General features: G+C 32.0%; 3 protein-coding genes across 3 annotated transcripts; 2 read left to right on the plus strand and 1 right to left on the minus strand.

Annotated features, from left to right (window-relative positions):
• Nucleotides 1–3,464: 3,464 nt before the first annotated feature.
• LOC135122418 (uncharacterized) lies at nucleotides 3,465–4,352 on the plus strand. Its single transcript, XM_064046589.1, has 6 exons — nucleotides 3,465–3,533; nucleotides 3,588–3,649; nucleotides 3,702–3,770; nucleotides 3,822–3,901; nucleotides 4,078–4,153; nucleotides 4,227–4,352. The coding sequence occupies exons 1-6, from the start codon at nucleotides 3,506–3,508 to the stop codon at nucleotides 4,350–4,352; spliced, it is 441 nt and encodes a 146-aa protein (XP_063902659.1). The 5' UTR covers nucleotides 3,465–3,505.
• A 56-nt stretch (nucleotides 4,353–4,408) lies between these two features.
• Nucleotides 4,409–5,418, minus strand: LOC135122424 (uncharacterized). Its single transcript, XM_064046595.1, has 6 exons — nucleotides 5,305–5,418; nucleotides 5,145–5,241; nucleotides 4,981–5,060; nucleotides 4,766–4,900; nucleotides 4,510–4,703; nucleotides 4,409–4,452 (listed from the first exon to the last, which is right to left on the minus strand). The coding sequence occupies exons 1-6, from the start codon at nucleotides 5,411–5,413 to the stop codon at nucleotides 4,438–4,440; spliced, it is 630 nt and encodes a 209-aa protein (XP_063902665.1). The 5' UTR covers nucleotides 5,414–5,418; the 3' UTR covers nucleotides 4,409–4,437.
• Nucleotides 5,419–13,874: 8,456 nt separating this feature from the next.
• LOC135122419 (serine/threonine-protein phosphatase 4 regulatory subunit 2-B-like) lies at nucleotides 13,875–14,887 on the plus strand. Its single transcript, XM_064046590.1, has 6 exons — nucleotides 13,875–13,972; nucleotides 14,033–14,075; nucleotides 14,142–14,190; nucleotides 14,253–14,347; nucleotides 14,560–14,653; nucleotides 14,708–14,887. The coding sequence occupies exons 1-6, from the start codon at nucleotides 13,936–13,938 to the stop codon at nucleotides 14,885–14,887; spliced, it is 498 nt and encodes a 165-aa protein (XP_063902660.1). The 5' UTR covers nucleotides 13,875–13,935.
• The last annotated feature ends 2,744 nt before the right edge of the window (nucleotides 14,888–17,631 follow it).

Below are 17,631 nucleotides of genomic sequence, written 5' to 3' on the forward strand. Positions count from 1 at the left end.
AACTTTTTCCGCGTAAGCAGCTGCTGATAAGGGAAGTAATAGCTGTCATAGAGCTGTTACTTTCGTCCTTTCGCATGATAAAGCTACGCAGAACCCTTTAGGCTAATATCTTAAGGACTCCAGATGGCATGGATGCTGCAACGCTGAACCATTGGCTTTTTTTACTGATTACGTTCAAGCCCGCCATGGGGTTGATCAAAGCGAGGATACTATCCAGTTAAAGGCTACTAGTTTAAATGGTGGTAAGTGGGTTGTATCACTTTGAAAAAAGTTTTACTTTAGTAAACAAAAATAAATAGTACTAATGCATTATTGAGCATAACTTAAACGCAAGATTACTTTTAAAGCAATGTTTAAACTAGTTATGCCACCTTCTTTCTGTGTTATTACAATCACGCTTTTTAATTTTGATCTCCACTTCAAACAGTAATTTTTCTAATGGCTAACTTACACGACTGAGAGTATAGCTTCATTAATTTTATATTATTTAAGTTTAAGTTTCTAAAGGCTGCAGATATAATAGTTTGTTATACCAGGAGACTCGTGCTTGACGGCATATATACTTTCGGGTGTAGTCACCGCCTTAACCCATACATATCCCATCAAAAACTCAGTCAAGGGTCTTTCTTCACGAGACGAGCTTTTAGCGAGAGCGATATAAGAAAGATGGCATCCTACTGAAAGCCATAGTCGAAATAACACTTTTAATGGCCCCAGGAGGATGTGCACTGTTGGGAGGTTAATTAAAAGTATTAATTGAGTTACTTTTTATTCTTTTATAAACATTTTTATATTTTTCTTACTAAATAAATAAATCTTGAAGGATAAAGTGACCTTTTTAGAAGCAAAATGATAGTAATAATAAACAATATATTATAGTAACTAGAAATTAAAATATTTTTTATCTCTGAAAAATAGTAAAGAATAAATATAGTATATAATAAGTAATATATATAATATTATCTAGTAATATTAAAATTATATCCCATTGTTTAGTTTACTTTAGTACAACTTGTCTCTTCGCAAAGTAAACGATACAAAGCTATTTTATTAGTTTTTTTTAAATAAAGTTACGTTATTTTTAATGGACTTATATTAAGACTAAAGCCATTAACGAATAACTATAATATTAAATTTTTAAAGTTGTTATTTTCGACTTAGGAAATTAGGACCTTAATTATTTTTATGCCATTTTAAAACTTATAAATAAGGTTAAAAGCTAATGCAACTATAAGACTTTTTTAAGCTATTATCAAGTCGGTTACTGTATTCACGAAGATATATAACGCGAATATATATTATTAAAATAACAAAACTTTTAAGTTAATGTAAAGGTTAAAGAAAATACCATTGAGCCAGGTGGCCACCAACGTGGAGCTAAATAGCAAAAAAAGCAAACGAAAATATTAAGATTATTTAAGGAGATTAGATTATAGAACAATATTTAAGAACAACAAAACTACAAATACATAAAGGTAGCGTTTAAGTTAAAAGAATATAGCAATATCCACTTTGTCCGAAAAGAAGACGTTAAACTCATACACCTCCAAAAGAAGAAAAGGAAGTAACTGCTGCTATTTGCTACAACCAAATAAGGTATCTAAATTTAAACACTTGAGTGCGTTATCTTTTAGATAAGTACATGAGCTACATATAGGACATATATTGTTGTTAAATAGAGTACTGCAGGATTACTTTGCAAAACTTTGCGTCAGCAAAAAGTATAGTTAGGATTTGTTATATTTAATGTAGGGAGAGTTCTTTATTAGACGTAAAACTGACCAGCTTGTAGTATTGGGAGATGTCAGCTACGGCTAAACCTAGGCCCATAAGGCCTACCAAATGGCCTTTTTTTGACCGAAATAATCTACCAAGCCAAAAAAAAAATACAATAAGGTAAAAATAGTTATAGATTGTCTATAATTTTTTTAAAAACCTTTTAAATTTTAACTTAAAACATAGTTAGGCTTATTTTTCAGTCAAGGAATTCTTACTAAACACGCTTCAAGTTTTTTACTCTTCACATGTGCTTCAAATATTTAAAACTCGAAGACACCTACTAAATTCTACTCTCTTAAACTGCTACCCGAGCGTTTGTATTAAGGTAAGCTTGTTACAAAGTTTACATAATACACATATATTTGTTCATCAAATATACATTTCCTGCTAGTTCCTGCTTGTTTTACTAATATCGAGGCAGTGAACGTTAAGGTTGTACGCGCGAAGGTCACCCTTACGCATATGCAGTTTTCCTTACAAAAGAGTAGATAAACTTTTCCAGGTTTTTTTTATACTACTAAAGAAATTAACATCATTCTTGAGACCTTTTACGGGGTCACGCAAAAGTGTTGGAAACACCGTTTCTTTTGGTGAACGGCTAATTTAATATTTAGGCGGGAGTCCTTATGGGAATGCATAAATGAACAGTTTCTATAATTTTTGTGAAACAAATGTGTTCATAAATACTTAACGATTGGTTGTCATAGACTAATTTTAGTTATTTGCTTAATAATTTGATGCATGATAAAAAAAGTTATATTTTTAAATTCTGATCCTAATGATTAGTGTTAACCAAAGGTATTTGTAATAGCTTTTTCTCAATATCTTCAGCTGAAATATAACAAATAGCGTTTACAAAGCTACAGTGAATTGGAATAACTTGTACTGGGCTACCATTTTTTTGAACAACAGCGAACATTTCGGCAATATATATAAAACTGCTAATGAAATAATTTCAAAATGTGGATCTAATGTTCTTTGTGGTCTCGACAAGAGTTCATACTGTATATATGTCATAGCCAAGGTAACATCAAAATAGATTAAAATTGTTACAGGACGCTTATTCGATATCTAAGGCCTCTCAATTGAAACGTTTCACGAAAATAATTAGATTATATAACAACTTTTGTAAGGTTTTAAATACATAGCCAACTTGCTGTTTATAAAACAGTCACAGTGCTTATTAAAACAAGTATTTTGCTTGCTGACTGCAGTCATGAAATACTGTCATTTTATAAAAAAATAATAACTTTCTTAACTAATAGATGGAGGAAAATGAGTCCCCTCCTCCACAGGCAGTTTTAAAAATGTGCTTGCGTTATTCCTTACTCAGTGGTATGCAAACTAAAATTTTATTATTTAACCTCCGCGTGTTAAATAAAAAAAACAGAATCCAAGTGGAAGCCCATAGGCAAGGTAAAATATCGTAAAAGTAATCACTTCGCTGAAATTGTAAAGCTTCCCAACAAAGTATTTGGCGGAAAGTTTATTTCAGAAAAAGGCGGTCAACTTGGTAGGTACTTAAACCTTGGTCAGCTTTGGGAATGCTAAATGGCGCAGACTTTGCTGTAGCGGTCGCAAGCGATGAGATTATAGTCGTTATAAAAAGCTATTTTTGCAGCTTGACTTATTTTCAGGTTCGTAAGAGGTAGTCTTAAAAAGTAATAAAGCTTTCTTATGATAAAAAAAAAACGTGTAACAGCTTGGAGATTATTTAAATAGCAAAATGCTGTTAAGCCAATTTTTATACACAGGTAAGTTATTAAAGGAATCGTCGGGTAAAATTAAAATATAAACTTTTTTTAAAGGAAAGGTCGTTGGAGAAGAGCTAGAAAATAACCGCTGCTATGCATTACCGTCAACAGCAGAGGTTTCAAAATAGGCCCCTATAGGCAGCAATTCCTTACAAAGATAATAAAAAGGCTCGGATTTGCGAGATTTCCTCCTCGCCGGGTTGCGAATTAAACTTTTCCAGTTTTTGGAAATCTTCGGTCACGTTTTTTTAATCCACTAAATGTCACTATTTTAACCTGTGTACAAAGTACGGCTATCATATACCTAACAATATAAATGTCTTCATCAAAGTCGTCTTCCCTGGATTCCAAGACAGGGAACCCTACGTGTAAGTCTACTTACGATTTTAAAAAAATTCCAGTCGGACATCAAAAAGTGTAATACTTTTATCACTCAAAAAATGAAAGCACGACGTGCTTTTATAAAAAACTTAATATAAAAACGCCAGCTTCAGAAGTATAATTAGTTGTTTTTTATAAAGAAATTCAATCCACTTTCCCTAAGGTACCCAGCTTGTTGCATACTTCAGGAGGCGCCAATCCCTTTACCGCGTGGAAGAAGCCACGAGCACGTGTGTAAAGTAAATATATATATATATATATATATATATATATATATTATAGCTTAAATAATCAACTTGCCGAACTGGAAAGAATTTTTTAAAATCCATTGAAAATTGGGAGCTACTGGGGCAAAAAATTTCTCTACAAAGAGTGGAACATAAACCAATTGGGTTTGAAAGAATTTTTAATGACTACCGCAGGAAGAAGTTGGGATAAATTAAACAATAATAAAATAAATATAAATTTACAAAAAAATTTTGTATAAAAAAAGAGAAGTTTATTAGAGTGAAGCTTACGGCTATCATTCAATAGTAACCTTTACATATAATAAAAAGTTTGATAAGAATATTTGGTGAGGAACAACACTACTTACCCGAAGCATTTTAACAGGAGTAACAGGAGCATCATTTATATTAGTCTTTACACGACTGATATTATTAATTACGTCCATTCCAGATATAACTTCACCAAAGACTGGATGTCCGCTGGGAGTCGGTCTCCAGTAATCCAAGAAAGTGTTGTCCGCAACGTTTATAAAAAATTGCGAACCGCTTGTATTTTTCTTTCCTATATAAATAAGTTTTTTAATCCCAGACTCAAGTTTAAGCAAAAAACAAAAAAAAAATAACCAGTATTAGCCATCGACACAGTGCCGGGAGTATTGCTTATTTTATGAATCCACTCATCTATTATGTTTCCGTACGAATCCCTAACACAAGACGAACCATCACAACTTTGGAAGGTACTAAATGGTGTCGGCCCGCCTCTCCAAAAGAAAAGTTAAATTCAGAAATAGTTAGAAAAAAGAGTTTTACTTAGAAATTAAAGACCGGTGCTTTATTACCAGTTCCTACCATATGTGAAAAAGGATCTTTAGAATAAGGACAACCAAACTGAATCATAAAGTCTTTGATTACACGATGGCTGATAATATATTATATTAGTTCGATAAAAAAAAGAGGAAGCCGTAAAAAAGGTATGTAAATTTCATAGAACTTTTAGTATTACAAGTGCAAGCCATCATAAAAGCCTTTTCGAGAGAGATCAATGAAGCTACCAACTGTTATGGGGAGCATTTTTGAAAAAAGTTCTAATACAAAAGTTCCTGTAACAGTAATAAATAAGTAAGAGCGCTTAAGTATACAAATTGTAAAGCCCTATTGCTCACCAGCAGAGGTTTCGCAAACGGCTTTTAAATTTTGCTTAGCAGTAAGGGTCCTTATAAACGCATACTTAGTAAGTCTTAGATTCACTGCAACTTGCTTAAAAAACTGCATGAGCCGTGGAGTACTACTAACGCAAAACAAAAGCAAAAAAGATAGATTTAACACGCATTCACCAGAAATTGTAATTTTATAAATAACGTGACCTTCTTTTCAGTCAGGTGGGGCTGTGCCAACCTCTAGTGAATTAAATTGGAGACCTATAGTGTTTACTAAAATTAAATGCAAATAATTAATATATTTAATTATTTTCTTACTTTAATATATTTTAATATGCCTAATTTTTATACTTATATATATTATACTTTTAATTTAATTATCTTGAATTATCTACAGTATATAATCGTACCTGCATGTGTGATTTTTAAGTTTTCTGTTAGAGATTTTATATCATTCTAAGTCGGAGTAATACTGGTGAGCCTCCAGCATATTTTATTTTAGTAAAATGCTTTCGTAGTATTTACAAGTGTAATATTTTATGGTAATGTGTACTATCTTAGCTCTTGTTCACTAATTTATAATTGTCTATTAAAATTTGTCTACTATTGTATTATTTTCTAGCATAATTTCATGGTTAAATGTACTTCTAAGCTTCTATCTTAGTTCTACTTTAATTTTTGTCATTGCCATTATAATTTTTTCTTAATGTGACTATAGTGTGAAATGTTATACTAGAGTTTTCTTTAATTTTTTTTATCCAGGTTTCAAACTTTGATTGTTGATAGATTGTAATTGAATATATCATACTTTAACCCCTTGTACTCTTATTAAAGTTTAACTATTTTTAGCACATTAGCAACTATATGGCTTAGGGTAGCTTCATAATTTTTTTTTTACTTTAGTTAAGAATTTTCTATAACTATTATAGTGAGCTGGTTATAGACTATAAACTTCCTTTTAAGTAAATGACCGGTTTCTTTAGAAGTCATTGGTAATGTAAAGGCATTTGGTTGCGAGGGGGCGGACTTTTCTTTTCCTCTGACTTTCGTCAATTCCCTCAATTGCAAAGCAGTTAGTCTTGCTGTTTCTGCCGAAGTTTGTAGTACCCCAGGGATGGTTTATAAATAGTCTTTGTTATCTAATTATTAATTCACTTTATTAGTCACTGTCTATAGGTCTCAACCATTAAAAAGAGTAGCATCTAATTCAATACCTTTAATAGGTAAAACCCCAGGTTTCCTTTTAGGGTTCTTATTATTTTCGGATTGTCCGCTAGCTAACAAGCTGCGAATTTAATAGTTATAATATTTTAAGATCAATAATTAAAATGAATTTTAAAAATTTATATCCTTTAATTATAATAAGAAAAATACGCTACGGATGGATTCACGCAAACTTAAAAGATCACCAGGACAAAGAAATTTTATGCTACCACAAACTAAAAATACTAAGCTTTTCAACCAAAAAATTAGCTTGTAAGGTTAATAAGTTTTATAAAGTAAAGTTATTACGGTTTTTATAAAAATTTCTTTGTTAAACTTTGCGTAAATATGTCTCCTAAAAGCAACAATGCTGAAAGTTAAAAGCCAGAAGTAGTATTATATTTAAACAATAGAAAATAAATGAGTTGCTTAAACTTTTTTTTGTGGTATTAGCTGTACATCATATTAATATATACAAAGGAATATTTAAATCAATTTGCTAAAATACCAACGAGCTCTGAAGGTGATGCGATTACCTTCTAACAATATTTTTTCTCTTCCGCCTTAAGAAAAGTTTTATGAGATAAGCTCTCTTTAAGCGTCTTCATATTTTTATCTTTGTGTTCTCTTGGGTTTACTGAATTTAATAACTTAATTACGTTAAATTACAAGTTCCTAGAAGAAATCAAAGTATTTGAACGCTTTAAAAAGTTTATTTTTTATATGAATGTCAACAACTTCGGGGTTGACAGAAAGGCGTTTTACATTTATAGTATTTTCGTCGATAACGGAAAATTGTAGATTAACTTGTAATTATTGTTTATAAGCGCTTTTATCAAATAATAAGGGCATTTAACATAAGCTACAGAGTTTTTAGATAATATTAAAATTATTTGGGATTTAAGCAATAAAAGAAAAGTATTTTTTTATACTAATTATAAAATCAGGATACTGAACAATTAATATTACTAAAAAATAATTAAAAAATAATTAAATAATTTGTAACCATATACGTTTTTTTAGTTACTATTTAAAAAGTAAATTAAAAAAGTTTTTCATGAAGGAGAAAAGACATGCACTAACCTAAATAAATTTGTAATCTGCTTTGACCTATTTAGGCTCTACCCTTTTGCATTACTTAATATAGTAAATGAGGTACTACTTATAAATATACTTGAAATATTTATTGACCAACTAGAGAGTTAAAAAATATACAAATTAGGAGTTAATAATATAATGAATGGTATGAGCTAAATGCTGGACTCCTAAGTTTACTTAGTAGTGAATTAAAAGTACCTAGTTAAACTTTAGATCCTTGCGACGACGTTTAAATAAAGGTTTACAAAATATAAGTTTTGTAATATAAATAAAAATTCAAGTCGCCTTAATTTTTCAAAAGTACATCAATTTCCATCGTTATGTCTGCTAGAATCTCTTTAGTTTGCATCATGGGACGCTTATACGATCTAAGCAGAGGTATTCAATAGCTACTTTATTCACTTTTATCCATAGGAGTTATTGTATTAATAAAAGGTTAAATTTTTTCTTTAAGACCAGGAACAACATAATTACCACCATGATATCATATCAAGGGTGTGGTGCACATATCGAAGCCACTTTCTGACGATACCCGGGACCTCATTTTCTTCAGATTCTGGATGGGGCTGTATGTTAAGGTGCGGGCAGATGATTTTTGCGGAAGGACTTGTTCGCCATTATTTAGGCCGAGGTACTTTCCACTTAGATATTCTTTTTAAGGCTCTTTAGTTTCCTTCTCGTAGCCTAAGTGCACGCCAAAGACGACAATTTAATTATTATTACATGCTTTAAATAGATTGGAGGAGAACAAACGCGCATTCAGATCCTCGTCTTAACAAAGTTTTGAGATATACTACTTTCTCATATTCATTTTAATTGGTAGTTAGCTACGCTTACCTTATTCGTAGTAAACATATTAAAAGTTCAACCAAAAATTTGTAGTTTATTGCTAAATCTCCAGGTTTCTGCTATCTCCCCGTTGTTCTCTTCTTTGCGGTTCTTTGTGGTTTTTCCAGCTCAGCCGACTAGGTGGCGTGCGTTCATAGGCAAAGTTCCTACCGCTTTCAGGCTACGGAACTGCCGGGGTAGAGAGCCCTCCGGTAAAATGCGGCATAAGCAGTGTTTTAGTAGATTAAGGACTTTCGGTCCAAGCTGTTCCGATGAACTTGAGATTAGCTTCACCTTATTGTTAGTTGATTTGAAAGTTCGTAAATAGTTTTCATATCACAAGCCTTCCGGTAAAATTACTTTCTTACTCTAGTTTGTTAAATTCTATTATTCCATGTAATGAATTTTAAAGAACAAACATTAAATTTGCATTTACTATCTTTTAAATATTTATTGTGCTGGCGATTATGTTCTGCTTTTGTTTAACCATTACAATAAATTCAGATTTTAGGACTTTTTTATGATGCTTCGGAGTTTCCTTACTCTATACAAAATCTAACGTTAAAAGGAAAGGAATTAGGGATCTTTGCAGGGGAATGGTTTGGGCCTGCATTAACTTGTCAAGTCATTAAGTATTATATTTAAGTCTCTCCTTTAATATATTAATAAAATTTTATAAAAAGGTTAATTACCGAGTCATTAAACGAAACTATTACTTCTATTAACGTTCATGTCGCGATGAACGGTAATTTAAACGTTTAAAAAAGTTAAAAAATTTTATTCTTTTAATTGAATATAATAATTTACGTTTTGTATACCTAAATTACTATCAACAATTATTTCAACTCTATTCAGTTAATACTTAAAACTACTATAATAGGGGTGGTGTGTAAAACTGTGCTTAGAGACAAAGTGGGAATCCTCTATAGGAACAGAAATGCTAGCAAGCAAAAAAAGTGCTGTGTGGATTCAAACGCTAATAAAAGTAACAAGCAGAAAACCTCTTGGCATCCGCTGGGATTTATTTTCAAAAAAGATACATATTATATTTCTCAAAAAGAAAATTTAAAATTGTTAAATACGGCAATGGAAGCAACAAACTTAACGGAAAATAGTTAGTCTTCCATTATCTCAATCGATATAAAAATCTATAAAAATATTTTGTAGAAGTAGGTTTAATACTTTTTGTACCCGTACGACTGGGCGTTAAAACTATCAACAAAGTTTACTTTGAGCAAATGAAGGTGAAAATCTTCTCTTCTCTTAATTTCAAAATGTTTACTTTTATAGTAATTTCGACTACACTACCAATGCTTGTCTGCTATATATATTAAAAGTAAAGTGGTTTTTAACCCATATTTTTTAAAAAATAATTTGGTCGACTTGCCAAGCAGGAAATACTTAAATGTTCTTGTTCGCTGGGTTTCATAGGGGGGAAGCCGAGGTCTGCTTTGTATTTTATCGGATTTGAAGGTTGTGTACTATGTAGCGACCAATGTACATAGTTATTTTATAATAACCGCAGGCAACCAACTTCTGTATTTGGATCCCCACAAAACACAACCTGTGGCTGAGATTTCCGTGCACGGGGAAATAGACTCTAGCGTAACAGTTAATAGAGTTACTTTAAAAAGGTTATAAGAAAAAAACTTTTTAGAGCTATATAAGTTCTCGTATCCGCAAGTTAAAATTAAAGCAGTTAAATCCATCCGTCTCCTTTGGATTTTATTTTTCAAACGTAGAAGAACTTGAAGGCTTTTTTACTCATCTTTGGAAGGTGTATCAGACTTCTATCTTATAAAAAAAGGGCTTTTGCGATTAAGTGCATAGTTAGTAGTTAGGAAGTGCTCAGATAGCCCAAAGTGTATCTTACCGTTTGAAGGCAACCCGCTTACTTAAAGCTTTTCAACTGGCTTATTTGTAGTAAAATACTTTTCTTAATAGGCTTAACAAAAGGTTTCTTGGTATCTTTATTTTAAAAAAAAAAGTATTTCTATCTATTATGGGAAGAAACGCCCACGCTGGTTGCTTATATTCAAGTATTTTTCAGAGTAGAGTTACAACAGGGACTGAAAAAATAATTAAAATATAGCTTATCTATTAATATACATCATATTACTGTCTTTTAAGAAAAACTTAAAACTATAATCTTTAACTTTTGGTTGTAGTTATTCGCAGATTCGAGTGCTCCTTTATTTTCACTAGTTGGGGAAAATTCAAAATGTGATATTGGTTTTCTTAAGGTCTGTAAAATTTTTATAAACAAAAATAGATTTGTTAATCTTTAATTTATTATAGGATGATTCTTTGCTGGGTGACTTCTTAGTTTCTTAAGTATCCATTATAAGTATAGTATATAAAAATGAAACTGCATCAGCGCTCCAAAAACATTTAATTTAACGAAAACTTTAATAAAAAATAAAGTTGTTTTGGTTTAACACAGTACTTTCAGGGCTAGGAGGAAAGAATAAAGAACCCACGCTTGCTTACACCGTTTTTATGATTTTGCTTAAGTAAAATAAAATTTATAAACTGTTTAGGTAGTATAATAATTTATCGTAAAGGCTTACAGAAATTCGTTGTAAAGTCTGAATTTAGGCGACAACGGAGGTTTACTTTAATCTAGCGTGCGCCATACGAGATTATATATATCAGCTGACGTCAAGTATAGTTTAGTATAGTAAAAACACCTTGCATTTACACTCATGCATCTATAAACATTTATTTGAAAAGAACCCCACATTTAGTGCTAACTATTTATGCTTTCAACTCTTTTTTACCTTAAAATAATATTGCCTGCAGAAGTCCTAGTGTGAACGATGAAAATGATGTCTTTCTCCAAGTAAGTATTTTAGTAAAAGCATAAAATAATAAATTATTATAAAAGACGACAATTAAATTTTACTCGTGACTCTTCCTTCGAAGACCTTTTTGCAGATTATAATTAAACTGAAATTCCCTTAATTTTTCTTATTTCTTACCTTGTTCTTTGTCACTTTGATACAAATAAAAAACTTCAGCCGTAGTCAAAAATAAAATAGAAAGGCAATGTAAGATGAACATCATCGTTTTGTGTGAAATCTCTACTTTTCGTTCTGTGAACATCCCTCTCTAAAACAGCTCACCTAAAAAACTTTTTTAACTGCTTTTGAAAACAATATTTATAATTGGTGGACTTGCCTTAGCATTTTTTGATAAAGTATTGGGGGACTTCTTACACCTTTTCTTATTTAAATTTATAATTGCGTGTCTACTAAAGATACCTATCTAAGAAGAGTATTTGCAACGGCAGAGAAATGAAAACTTGGCCACAAACCTCTTCAACTACACATGCAAACTATATAATTGGTTCTTAATAAGGTCTTTTCAGTTCACTTTCCTCCATTATCATTTATAGTGCAAGAAGTTTCCCCAAGTTCTCCACAAGTTTCTAAAGGACGACGTTGCCCTAATAATAAAATTTTAAATTTCCTTAATAATTAATCAAAAAACCCTATTATTTGAAAAAGAATATATCGTTAAATTATTGTTAGGATACAAGTATTTCATATTTCCATTATAATCCTCAACCGGGTAAAAGAATTAGGACTGGATATATTTATATGACTTTCAATTTGGTTAAGTGGGCGAAGTGGTAAAAAATAATTATTAATACGGCCATATATTTCTTAGCTAGCTAATATTAATAAAGTTTCCCTCAAGATTGTCTCCCATTGTAATACAAGTGCAAGGTTAATTATTGAAGAAACTTGACCATAAATTATTCACCTGTTAGATTACTTCATAGAGTGCCAATCCTAGAATGGCACTCTCGCGGATAGTGGCTACAGAAGCGTAGATATATTTAACCCAAGGTAGGAATGGATGTATAAATAAATTTCTCAGATAAATTATATGTGTAACGCGGTATATAGGTAACCCCATGTATCACAAACGCGCTCCACGCAGGAAACAAAGAGCAGAAAAAATTTAATTTCTTCCCCCCTCCTTCCCAAAGGGGTGGGTGCTGTCTCTATTTATATTCTATTTATATCCAGGGTATGCTATTCGTGGACGCGCATGGTGACATTCAAAGCTGCCACTCGTTGCCTTCTTGAGATTAGTAGCACGACTCTAAAAAAATTGGGAGTTGCGTCGTTGAATGCCCTTGCTGAAATACGAACTGGAACTTTGAGCGCGGTTTTAAGCGGTGATATATATATATATATTATGAATAATTTAACTAAATCAGAAAAAAATACTGACTAATATATAAATATTAATTTTATAAATAATTTATAGCAATACCACACAAACACAATCGACTGTTTACTTGTTTGACCTTCACAATAAAATTTAAATAAAATATAATTAAAGTAAATTTAAATCTAATTTATTGAAATATTAATAAAATTAACATTTAACCTTGTTTAGTTTTTCATTATATATATAAAACAAATCTGATATAATTAAATAAGATCAAACTCAGATAAAATTAAAGTTAAAAGTAACTATTTAAAGATAAACCTATTTGATGAAGAAGAAAAATTAATGACTACATAGAAATAAATATAAATATTCAACTGCTATGCCCACTGCTGACAAGAGGCTGATATCCAGAAACTATTTTTGGCGTAAAGTCTGATCTCGATCTCCTTGAAAGCAGTACAACTGAGCCATCTTTCATCGACCTAGATGTAGCATTGGTTTAGATGTTACGACTGGCCAATAAACTGCGCCTCCTTCGCTTTTTTGAGTCCTTCCTGGAGGTACGTGGAAAGTTGCAGAACTCTGGTCGATTAATTCGCGCTGAATCAAAGCCTGCTGGGATTGGAGAGGGGTTCTAAATCAATAGTTTCAAACATCGTTGATAGCTTTTTGTCAATATTGGTGGCTGAGGAGTTGTCTTGTGCCTTGGAGAGGGGTATTCTAGGTCGTTTAAGTTAACTTAGAAGTGGACTTTAAGTATAAAAGTTTTATTGGGTATTGTATAGGCCTTCGAGAGTAATTTTTTAGCTGCGACAATTTGCAATATGCGCCTCACCTCAATCCGCACATTTAACAAAAACCCTAATAATTTAGTACACAGCGCTGTGAAGTAGCTTTTACCCTAATTATCGCAACAAAGGGTAGTAGCGTTGGTGCTTGGCACTGTACCCGAAGGCCTGACAACGGTAGAATTTTCAGGAATTTGCATTTGAGAGACGGCCGCCAAGTGCATCAGTGCCTCAAGGAGAGACGTGATATCTAATGCGCGCAAGTCGGGCTTATCTGTCAAAACGTTTAGAGCGCAACATATTAAAGTAAGTAGAGTGCTAAAATGTTCTGCCTCGCATAAGCAACCGTTATAGTTAGGTATTTCTCGGCTGCTGCTTGGGAAATTTCGAACCCTTAGGGAGCGTCTCTAGAGTCAGAAATGCTACGTGTCGTTGGGTAGCATAAATTTCACTAAGTGTGGTCCTTCTTTCTTTTCGCATGGAACGACTGGCAGAGTACGAAGTCGGCCTTTCATCCTATTTACTATAAATAATGGATGTATGCAATGTACATGCTCCGAATTGTTTGGGTATTATATTATTTCTTTTTTACTTAAAACTTTCTTACTTTAAAAGTTGTTAATTAATAGATCAACAAGAGTTGGAGGAAATCTCTAAGACGTGCACTGTAAGGTTACTTTGCTTACAGTAACATAGTAGCGTTTCCATTGGAAAAACAATTGGTCCTCATCTTTGCAGTTTGCCTTGGAGCTCTCTTTCAGTTCTAATATGCCAGAAGCTTAAACAAGTTAATTTTAAACATAAACAATTTATATAGTTTATTGTACCAATTTTTATTTTTTTTTGGAGACTGTTACAACTTTTGGCACTTTATCTGGCGAAGCTGAGGTTCAGTTGAACGACCAAGTAGAAAAACTCTGCCATATTTTTCTTGAGCGTACAGCGTATGTAACTTTTTAATTACCTTAAACCGGATACAAAGTGAGTTTTTAAATTTAAAATTGAAGAATAATGTGAGTCTAGCGCTTCTTTAAAGGTCGTCAGGGCAATCCTTCATTACGCTTTACTGACGAGTGTTAAAGTAGAAAAAATCTTTTTTAAAAAAAAAAGAGCAACAAAGTTTTTTTGATCTTAAGCCGTTTCCTTTTTTTCGTAGAGTTCCTTTTACTATACAACGCATATGCGAACTACTATTAAATCCGAAACACTGTTATAAAGATGTCTTTAAATTCTTAAAGGGACTTGAGAAAGTTGTCTTAACTATTTTCTTTTATTATTAAGTGCGGCCATCATTACTACTGTAGGTAGCGCAGATTAATTTAACTGTGGACTCTAAAGTTGAAAGCGAGGTGAATCCCGCTAACTCCGAAAATAATACAATGATTCAGGAAAATCTGGAGACCGCCAATTATAATATTGTTAATGGAACTGCGGAAGAAGAATTAGTCGACCACGCGGGATTACCAATGCAGCTCGATCCTTAATATAAAAAAAATAAAAAATTTTTTAATATATAATTTTGTAATCGTTTTAAAAATAATTATAAAGTGTCTATTTTCGCTTTCTGAATTTTTAAAGGAATTAATAACGAAAACTTAATTATATAAAGTAAAAGTTTTTTAAGTAGTTTATTATCATTTTTAACAATAGGCACCTTCAAAATATATTTTTTTAAAACAACTGTACATTTGAAAAAATTACGGTACAAACTTGTAAACATTAAAGCCGTCAGTCGAATTCTGTATACACATATATTTTAAATAAACTCCGCTACGTGTAAGGCGCATACTAAAAAGTAAAGTGAATAAGAACTAATCAGTTTTTTTTGTTGGCACAATATTTTTTTAACAAACTTCTATTCGTAATCAGGTTGTCTTAAACTCTTAATCTTTACTCGCACCCATTTTACAACTGACAACTTTTTTAACTTAATTTGTGTATAAAAAGTTTGCAGTCTTTATAAAAGAAAGGCCGTTAATAAAGTTTTATTAATCCCTTTTATGTCTTTAGCCACATCCGCTGTGTCAAGAAATTAATAAGCCAAACAGTGCAACCCTTCCAGCTTGTGGGTTGAATGTTGTCGCAAAAGTACTGTTTGAACGGCTAAAAAGCTCAACTATTAAGCTTTTTAGTTTAACAGATGGTAAATATTAATAATTATGTTAATAAATAAATAAAGTTGAAAAGAAGAATAAGGCGAAGAGGGTTTAAAGGTTGAAAAAGGCTTTTTTAAAGCCAATAAAACGGTTGAGGAACGGCCATACTACCTTAAAAAAACTTCCAAAGCATTTTAAAAAAATTCTTTCGGATCTCGATCGAAGAACTCTGGATTTCTTCCTTAGCCCTCTTTTTAAAAATGTTTACAGAGCACCTTAAATTTGACACAAGTGCCCTAACTTCATAAATGTATTATATGAAATTGAAGTAGAACCCTTAAAAAAAAGAAAAGCCAAGAACATTTTAATAGGTTGTTACATAAAGTCTTATTATAGACCTTAACGATTTTGTAACCTTAAAGAAGGTCACTGCATTATTGTATAAGAATTTTTATTTATTGATAAATGACGACTTTTCTGAGACACGAGCGGCAGGGAACGTGAAGTATATCCAAATATTTAAACAAAGCACAGTACGTGGTAGTAGTACTAAGCACGCTCCTGGAGATTGGACTTTTCAGCTTAAACAAGATGAAGTGCCTCTTTACAATTTTTTTTTTGACACATGACTTGGGTATATGCTAACTTTTTAACTTATTCGACAACGTGTAAGTATGGTTTGTAAACTATAGGCTTAATCATACTTTTTTCAACAGAATTTTCGAATTATTTTTAAATTATTAAGTTCGATAGATCTTATAACAAATGATCAAGATCTTAATCGCTGCGCATAACTTTTTAACGTTACAAAATTTATCCTTAGGGTTAGGTTAACTAAGGTTAAGAGTAAGGGTTAGATTATTTGCAAAGGATGATGCTTTGTTCTTGATCCATTTTTGTAGTTAATTTGGATCAAATAAATTAATAGTTGGATCAAGTTAAATTTATTATTTAATTTTTTTTGTTGAATAGGTATGAAAATGCATCTTGTTTTTCTGTGCGTCTTCTCGTTTCTGTTCTCCTACATTTTCCTCTAAACCGCCCCACAACCTGCACCGCTGAGATGGGGCTTAAAGCATAACTTTCGCTTACCTCGCATTGATCGAAGGTAAAGGAAGGAGTATGAGCACCTGACAGTTCAAGCCCATGCTCGACATCGAGAAATTGAAAACCAGAGTTTCCGTTTTATTAAAATTGATTTCTAGAGACTTTATTATACCGGAAGTAAGAATTGCACTATATGTTTGTGTCGTTTCAGCTAGGTATTAATACTATAACAAAAATGGGTTTTGTCTAGAAAGTACTCTGCCCGAGGGATATCATACCGAAATTAAACTCCCTAGTTCCAAAGGAAAAGCACCTTTTATTAGTTTTATGGCATAGGATTATTACAACGGTAACTAGGTTGTAAAAAAGGCTAACTTAGGAAATGTTGTAGCGTGAGACAAGTTGTTACTCCTTTTTTTTTTCATTGTGTTATTATCTATCGTTGCTACTTATTTTTTGGACTTCCTCCTAGTTGTTAGACACTAGTAAGCAGGAAAAAGATAGCTTTGAAGCCCTATGAGAACCTTTCGAAATTTAAAAGGATACCAATAACTTAGGGTAATTCAATAAAATTACAATAAATACTATTAGGTCATACCAAAGTAGAAGTGGATTACTTACAATAGGGAGAAATAAAGTTGTATTTACCGCTTCTAACTAGAAATAAAAACACATTGTAGTACGTCTGATAATTAGTAAAGTAGGAACTTATAAGATTGTTATCTAGTTTATTAGATAATTTTCTATAAATGTGTCTAAGTCCCCAGCTAAAGGCCCTTCAATCAAGCTGGAGTTTCAAAACCATGGAAAAGGAGCCCCATCCCATTTACTACGTTTTTAGAAGCGAGTAATTTATTACCGTCCAAGTACTCGGCCTGAAAAGGTCTGTGGCGTAGAAAACTAAACAGGAAGTGTCATCTAAGAACCGTATTATGCTCTCGGAGCAAAGTTGGTTACTAACGCTTTAATGGCAACTCGGTTATGTAGAGCCGTGTAGACTATCACTATAAACGCTACAAGATGAACGTCAACTAGAACCTCGCGGTAACTATGCTTTTTCTTATGTTTAAATTTGAAACTAGTAA

The sequence above is a fragment of the Zophobas morio genome, unplaced genomic scaffold (genome assembly GCF_036711695.1).
Source record: "Zophobas morio isolate AGI-343-1 ecotype UQ-CSIRO unplaced genomic scaffold, CSIRO_AGI_Zmor_V1 ptg001228l, whole genome shotgun sequence".
Lineage (NCBI taxonomy): Eukaryota > Metazoa > Arthropoda > Insecta > Coleoptera > Tenebrionidae > Zophobas > Zophobas morio.

Bases quoted from the DNA above. Each gene is read 5' to 3' on its own strand.
- LOC135122418 (XM_064046589.1), top strand. From the start codon at position 3,506: ATGCTGTTAAGCCAATTTTTATACACAG. The intron at 3,650-3,701 runs GTTTCAAAATAG...GATAATAAAAAG, and splicing joins CATTACCGTCAACAGCAGAG to GCTCGGATTTGCGAGATTTC. The intron at 3,771-3,821 runs GTCACGTTTTTT...CTGTGTACAAAG, and splicing joins CCAGTTTTTGGAAATCTTCG to TACGGCTATCATATACCTAA.
- LOC135122424 (XM_064046595.1), bottom strand. From the start codon at position 5,413: ATGCAGTTTTTTAAGCAAGTTGCAGTGAATCTAAGACTTACTAAGTAT. The intron at 5,242-5,304 runs GTGAGCAATAGG...TTACTGTTACAG, and splicing joins CGTTTGCGAAACCTCTGCTG to GAACTTTTGTATTAGAACTT. The intron at 4,704-4,765 runs GTTATTTTTTTT...TTATTTATATAG, and splicing joins TGTGTCGATGGCTAATACTG to GAAAGAAAAATACAAGCGGT.
- LOC135122419 (XM_064046590.1), top strand. From the start codon at position 13,936: ATGGATGTATGCAATGTACATGCTCCGAATTGTTTGG. The intron at 14,348-14,559 runs GTATGTAACTTT...TTTTTTTCGTAG, and splicing joins ATTTTTCTTGAGCGTACAGC to AGTTCCTTTTACTATACAAC. The intron at 14,654-14,707 runs GTTGTCTTAACT...TTACTACTGTAG, and splicing joins TCTTAAAGGGACTTGAGAAA to GTAGCGCAGATTAATTTAAC.